General features: G+C 30.6%; 1 protein-coding gene across 2 annotated transcripts; it reads left to right on the top strand.

Annotated features, from left to right (window-relative positions):
• The first annotated feature begins 661 nt into the window (after positions 1-661).
• On the top strand, positions 662-7,693 carry LOC112599189 (membrane-bound transcription factor site-1 protease). Of its 2 annotated transcripts, XM_025346008.1 has the most exons (16): positions 662-1,137; positions 1,531-1,682; positions 1,812-1,967; positions 2,051-2,171; positions 2,243-2,463; positions 2,525-2,709; positions 2,792-2,908; positions 2,972-3,109; positions 3,178-3,354; positions 5,535-6,036; positions 6,122-6,340; positions 6,401-6,629; positions 6,710-6,841; positions 6,907-7,051; positions 7,124-7,234; positions 7,302-7,692. In XM_025346008.1, the coding sequence occupies exons 1-16, from the start codon at positions 1,041-1,043 to the stop codon at positions 7,642-7,644; spliced, it is 3,045 nt and encodes a 1,014-aa protein (XP_025201793.1). In that variant the 5' UTR covers positions 662-1,040; the 3' UTR covers positions 7,645-7,692. The 2 variants fall into 2 exon arrangements, with proteins under 2 accessions (XP_025201793.1, XP_025201798.1); XM_025346013.1 differs by lacking the exon at positions 662-1,137 and having other exon boundaries at positions 1,555-1,662; positions 7,302-7,693.

The following is a 7,693-nucleotide window of genomic DNA, read 5'->3' as shown; positions in this document are numbered from 1 at the left end:
ACAGTCCAAAATGCCTATCCTTTTTTTTTTTTAAAAAAAAGAGCACTCTACTGGGTACTATAATTGTTTCATGCATGAATGCGCAATTAAAAAAAAATCATAATCGAGCGACATATTATATTATGATAATATTGCGTACCACAGCTTTACTAATTATACGAAGAATAAGGAACAACGATGCGGTGGTGGTGGTGGCAACACTGCGGCCACTGGCGATTGATCCGCACTGGACCCTGCCAGTCTGGCGCCAACACGACGACTGAAAGTCTGAAATCCCGACGGCACGCAGCATCCGCCGACGGTCCTTATCTTCTCGGCGCCCCAAAACCGTCTCCCTCCGCTGACGCCGGGGCGGCCGACGCCAACCGGCCGCCGAACCCCTTTCACCCGACACCAACGATGCCGCCGTCGCGTCGGCACCACCGACACGGCGTCAGCACCGACCGCCGCAGCAGCAGCAGCATAATCATCATCGGCCGACGAAACAACCACCACCACTACCACCACCACAGTCGCTTCCACAGCGGCCGGGTCCACCTCCACGCGTCTCCGATCCATCCCCTTCGTGGCTCACCGCCGTCAGTGTGGTGGGTGGACGACACGGCGCGGGCACGGCGCACCGTGTATACGACTAACGCGAGTGTTATTGATCGTTGCGGCGCTCCGTGCGATTGTACGCGTTCGTTGCCGTGTATATTCGGTCATCGTTACACTTCGTGCGCGGCGCGCACTCGCTTTTAATTCCATTACGCCTCGCTCAGTCTTCTTCAAACCCTCTTGGCGTTCAGTTCAGCCGTCGTCGCCGTTGCCGTTCACACCGTCACACCGGTGTCTCGCACGTACCAACACCCTCTTCTCTCTCTTTTACACTCCGTTTTTCGTTTTTCCATCAATCCTCCGCCCGCACAAAACACAACAATCGTAAATTCATTGACAAAACGACACGATGATAACAATTATATTTAAGCAATAAGATTCGTTCACCAAGTCCAGTTACTCCTTCGCCCACCGCTGAGACGCTGACACTCCCGAAATGCATTATGTCAGTTTTGCGCACCGTTCAATTGATTTTCCTCACGTTCGGCCTACGGTTCGCCGTGTGCCACTCGATGTTTGATTCACACGTCGTCGACCAAGGTAACGTGTTTTCCATAACCGTAAACACCCTCGAACGACATAATGTTATCCGTCCACGGGTGTTGATAATATAATACATTATCTGTACACCTATTATATCTGTCGATTCGTGAGATATGTTTGATATTCTTGGTTGTTATATTTGAAACCGACCGAGAATCGGACATATTTTACGGTCACAGAATACACCGACTGATATTTACTTACAAATTATCGCATTGACGTTTAGTTGTATGCGTGCCAACTACCTATATTATGGATAGCCTTATAATTTTTTACACTGTATTATGCATGCTGCAGTAGTATTCATTGAATATTTTTTATTAAAAATTGTTAAGTACTTTAATAGTGTAATATTGTTATTTATCATATCTATTGATGTATTTTTGCTAGAATATATTGTGACTTTCAATGGATATTACTTAAACGAAACGAGGTACAATTACATATCGGCTGCTTTGAAATCTTCTGGTGTTAACAATTGGAACATATTAGAGAGAAAAAATGCTGCCAGCCAATATCCAAGTGATTTTGATGTCTTATTTGTAAATAAAAACAAATAATTAACTCTATAAAAAAAAAATATATTTTTACCTTCATTTTTTTTTTTTTTTAATTGTATTATAAAAATTTAATATTATACTCCCAATTTGTAAATATTTACAATGTTTTAGGTTGATGAATGTTATACCTTAAAAACCTTAGATGCACTGACTAATCACCCAGTAATTAAAAAAGTAACCCCACAAAGATTAGTACAAAGATATTTAAATGAACACTTAAATGGAACTGAAAATAAAGTGCTTTTGCATAGAAGAAGCCTTGGCCAAGTAATTACTTAAATAAACTCTATGATAATTGTGTAATTTAATTTGTTAACGTTTGTTGGGATTCACTATTATTATTTTTTTAGGATATTAAATTATGGCAAAAACTAAACAAACGATATAAAACTCGACATATACTTCGTGCTGTTCCTTCTCAAATAACCAAAGTTCTTAGAGCTGATGTTTTGTGGCGGTTAGGTATTACAGGTAGAGAATTACATGAACAATTTTTTTTTATTTTTTTTTTTGTTTATTTAATGTACTTAATATTAATGTAGGCAAGGGTGTAAAAGTAGCAATTTTTGACACTGGTTTGAGTATCTCTCATCCACATTTCAAAAGAGTAGCTGAGAGAACTGATTGGACAGGGGACGGAGATTTGGATGATGGTCTTGGTCATGGGACATTTGTAGCAGGACTTATAGCATCAAACCGTGAATGTTTTGGGTTTGCACCTGATGCAGATTTACATATTTTCAGAGTATTCACTAATAATCAAGTGAGAATTCAAAATATAGATACAGTTGAAGAAAAACAATACTAACAAAAACATTATGTAGGTTTCATATACATCATGGTTTTTAGATGCATTTAATTATGCTATTATGAAAAAAGTTCATGTCCTTAATTTGAGTATTGGTGGTCCTGATTTTATGGATCAACCTTTTGTTGACAAAGTTTGGGAACTAACTGCTAATGGAGTTATTATGATATCGGCCATTGGTAATGATGGACCTTTGTATGGGTGAGGATTTATGTATATAAATGATATGTATGGATATGTTTTTACAAGAATTTTATTAAACATCAATACTGTAATTTTTAAGTACCTTGAATAATCCTGCTGATCAAATGGATGTTATTGGAGTGGGTGGGATTAGTTTCGATGATCATATTGCCAAATTTTCATCACGAGGAATGACTACTTGGGAATTACCTCAGGGGTATATTTTTATAATATATATGTTCATAGTAAACATTTTCTCCATTCATTATTTTTCTTTTAGATATGGTCGTCTGAAACCTGATATAGTTAGTTATGGCACAGATGTACATGGATCAAGTGTGAGTGGAGGTTGTCGAACTCTCTCTGGTACTAGTGTTGCATCACCTGTTGTAGCTGGGGCTGTAACATTATTAATTAGGTAGAAAAAACAATTATAAAAGTACAGAAATAGAAAAAAATAATTGTATATTACTATGATATGTTTAGTGGTATATTGGCCCAAGGTAAAATAGTCAATCCTGCAAGTATGAAGCAAGCTCTTTTAGCCAGTTCTCAAAGATTACCAGGTGTCAATATGTTTGAACAAGGACACGGAAAACTAGACCTCTTGCAAGCTTACAAAGTATTGTCTAGTTACATACCACAAGTCAGTTTCAGTCCTAGGTAGAAAAATTAATTGTTTAATAATTACTATTTTTTTTAAAAAAAGAAAAATATAATTTATTTACCTAATTAAGAAAAACATTATAGCTAGAAACAAAATATCAATTTCCCAAATAACTTTATATAGAAAAATCATGATTAAACAAAAAAGGTGTAATAAGATATTATACTTTACAAAAAAATTTGTGTTAGTCATAATGTTAAATTGCAAAAGTGGCATATTCTGATAAATACCAAATGTGTCAAGTTTAAATGAGTACCCAATATAAATTATAAGTATTATTACCTCTTATAATTTATTTTGACGCAAACAAATAAATATTTATTATATACAAATTATTTTAATTAATCAACCATCAAGTACCTAATTACTAATTACTAATTATATAATCAAAGTATGAATTATATTATTTCAAATAAATTGAGTGTTCTATATATCTTAGAATATTCACTATTTCAAAATTTATCAAGAAAACACTACGCTTGCATGTAGTGTATCTGTCTTACAAACGCATAGCCAAGCAAATTGTTTGTACTAAATAATTCATTTAACTCTGCCATATTTAATATTATAGTGAATTTACCTATTATCAATATTAAAAGTAAGAATATAAACTAGTGAATTTCTGGCTTTTTTTAAAATTTTTATTTTAAAATGAGTTATGAGCATTTTAAAAATCTATATTGTTTGTATATTTTAAAATGTTCATAATTCCTTTTAAATAAAATTTTTAAAAAAGGCCTAATAGAGTCACTAGTTTTTATTCTTCTTTTATATATGCTAATAGGTAAATTCATTGCAATATTAAACATGACAAAGTTAAATAGAATATTCAGAAAGAACAATTTGTTATACTAAATGTTTGTAAGACAGAGACACTGCATGTAAATGTAGTATACTCTTAACTTTTTTAAATATATATTTTTAAATTCTTTATTCAAAGGCAGAATATTTTTAAAAGTATTTTGATATATAAAAATCAAATTTTTGACGAGAAGTCTTGGTGAACAGAGTGAGATGGTACAAGAATACTCTGTACAATGTTGGTCATTTAAGCTTTAAATACTTATAAATTATAACTAATGAACTATTTGTCCAAAATTTGATTTTTATAGATGAGAATACTCAAAATAATATTCTGGTTTGGTATATAAAATTTCTGTTGTTCAAAATATTAAAAAACTTAAAAGTGATAACAATAAAAAAAATAGTAAAAATATTGTTTGTTACTAACTGTAACAATTTAAAAGTTTGTTAAAGAAATATTCTTAAAAAAATTAGTGCTGTTTTAAAATAATTAGTATCTAAAATAAAATGAAAGATACCCCATAGTTGTATTAATAAAACAGTCTAATATAAAGAATTTTTATTTATTGTAAGTTTAATCTTTTAAGGTATAAATGAAAAAGTTCTAAAGGGATTTTAACTGAAAGTTATTAAAATTATAATGTTTAAAAATGGATAATCAGTATGATAATCTCTAAGTAGGATAATAATATCATTATGCTAAGTATAATTTTATTTATAAATTTAATTTTGATAAAATTTAAAATAAATAGGTTTTGTTCTCAATAAATAAAACATTAGTGTGTAGTACTTTATAAGTAACTTAACCAAACAATTAAACCACATTTATTCTATAAGAATCTAAAATGTCAATATTTAAAAAAAAAAATGGAAGTTTAATAAAATTCAAGAAAGGAAGGCTTATATTTTTTTAAATAAAAGATACATTTAAATAGGTAAATAAATTTGAATAACCATAATCAAGCATATCATCTAAATTACTTAGTATAGTTGTACCTTTTTATTAATATGTCACAGTAATCATAGCCACTTGCAATAATATATAAAATATAAATTATAGTTAACGATAATAAAATATGTCTTAATATAAGCAAAAGTGAATTGAAACTTTTAAATTTTTGTTGAATACCTTTTATAAAAAAAAAAAAAAAATGTATTTCCAGAAATAGTAATTAGAATCGTTGGCTAAAGATAAAGATATATTAAAATAGAATCAAATTTATAGTTAATTCTATAATAATCAGATTGTTTTAATATGACTAGTTAAATAAAATAAAACTAATTTTTTTCTTATTGGCTAGAAAGTGGAACTTAGTATATTATGTTGGTTTAAATGATTCATAAGTCATAACTTATATATTTATATTTATAGTTATGTGGATTTGACTGAATGTCAATATATGTGGCCTTATTGCACTCAACCATTATATCATAGTGGTATACCAGTAATTGTCAATGTCACTGTACTCAATGGTTTGGCAGTGTTTGGAAAAGTTGTTGATGTTCCAGTTTGGTATCCATATTCCCATGACAATGGACATTACTTAGATGTGACTATTCGTTATTCTCAGACATTGTGGCCATGGTCAGGCTGGATGGCTATTGCACTATCTGTATCACAAGCTATACCTAAAGATTGGAGTGGAACTGTTGCTGGTCACATTGAGCTTACAATTGAATCAGCAAATACCAATTACACGGTTAATTTGCCATTACGTGCTGCTATTATACCTCCTCCACCAAGAATAAGAAGAATCCTTTGGGATCAGTATCATAACTTAAGGTACCCTCCAGGATATTTTCCAAGAGACAATTTAAATGTAAAAAATGACCCATTAGACTGGAATGCAGATCATATACATACAAATTTTAAGGTTAATACTTTATAGTCTTTATACAATGAAAAATATTGTTAATGTGTATTAAAGAAATTTTACTTATGGTTTGTTAATTTTTAAGGGTTTATATCAACATTTACGTAGTTCTGGTTATTATATTGAAGTACTGGGTGAACCATATACATGCTTTAATGCTACTAACTATGGAGCATTGTTAGTTATAGATCCTGAAGAAGAGTTTTTCTCCGAAGAAATAGTAAAAATTGAAGCTGACATAGCAAATTACAATTTATCAGTTATTATTTTTGCAGATTGGTATAATGTTTCTGTGATGAAAAAAGTACATAATTTATTCATTTACTTATTTTTATTTTATTATATTTTTTATTTTTATTTTAAGATAAAATTTTTTGATGAAAATACCAAGCAATGGTGGATGCCAGTTACCGGTGGCTCAAACATACCAGCTTTAAATGACTTGTTAGAGCCTTATGGTATATCTCTAGGTTCTAATGTTTATTATGGAGAATATGAAATGGGTGATAGAAAAGTACATTATTCTTCAGGCACTCATATAACATCATTTCCAAATGAAGGAATTGTTGTTGCTAAAACTTTAAAAAATCAAGGTAATTAAAATATTTAATGTGGTACATGAATAACTTAGTAATCTACATCATACTATAATTTAACAAATATTTAAATACAGGTGAAGAAATTTTAGGAGGTGATAAAAGTGGAAGAGAAGTTGATGTACCTATTTTAGGCTTTTATAAATCTTCAGGGCATATTGTTGTTTATGGTGATTCAAATTGTCTGGACAGTAATCATATTGAAATTGGTAATAAGTAATAACTTAATTTATTTTTAGAAGAATTATTAGTGTTCTCATAATTATTATTTTAGATTGTTATTGGATGTTAGATGCTATCATGGAATATATATCTACTGATAAACTACCACACGTTTTTCTTGAGGATAATGTTAAAATCGATAACAAAAATACTACACATTATTTAACTGAACGTCTTGAACACAATGAATTATACAAGTTAGATGACACAATTATTTATATTTTAATAAATATCATGAATTAATATATATTTTTCAAATGTAATTGTAGATACTCTAAAGTGATAAGGAAAAGTGATTCTGGTATTTCACAACTACCTATCCCGTTGTGTGTTATAATTGATTTGGCGAAGACAGTTGCTCTTAATATTTCAGCAAACAGGTTATTAGTTTTTAAAAATTTACATAACAAACAAATTTATTTTTCATTTAATTTATTAATTTTTTAGTGATGATTACAAGCCACAAAGATTAAAAACTGACCCTTCTTACAAGGATGAAAATAAGTATATTTGGTTAAAATCTCTAGCAACAAGTTCAAAAGTTTCAAACGAGACGTTAACATTTGATGGATTTTTCACTGGATTTTTTTTACCTTTAACAACACTCGCAGTTGTATTGTTTATAGTAGCTAATTTCATTTTATGGCGATATTATTGTTGGAGAGCAAAAGCTAAACAGGGGCTTATAGCACTTGGTAAAAAAAAAACTGTTGGTGGAATCAAAAAGAGTTTTATGTTCATGCTCAAACACAATAGTAGACTTCAATCCGCCAGCGGATATAATTTGTGATGTTAGCATAGATTTTACACTAAAATATTTTGTTATCAATATATATTGT

This window comes from Melanaphis sacchari, unplaced genomic scaffold (assembly GCF_002803265.2).
Source record: "Melanaphis sacchari strain LSU unplaced genomic scaffold, SCAv2.0 Contig0_pilon_pilon, whole genome shotgun sequence".
Classification (NCBI taxonomy): domain Eukaryota; kingdom Metazoa; phylum Arthropoda; class Insecta; order Hemiptera; family Aphididae; genus Melanaphis; species Melanaphis sacchari.
This window is presented reverse-complemented; position numbering and strand designations above follow the sequence as displayed.

Excerpts from the sequence above, each read along its gene's own strand:
- LOC112599189 (XM_025346008.1), top strand. The coding sequence starts at position 1,041 with ATGTCAGTTTTGCGCACCGTTCAATTGATTTTCCTCACGTTCGGCCTA. Across the intron at positions 2,464-2,524 it reads GAGTATTCACTAATAATCAA|GTTTCATATACATCATGGTT; the intron begins GTGAGAATTCAA and ends AACATTATGTAG. Across the intron at positions 6,037-6,121 it reads ATATACATACAAATTTTAAG|GGTTTATATCAACATTTACG; the intron begins GTTAATACTTTA and ends TTAATTTTTAAG.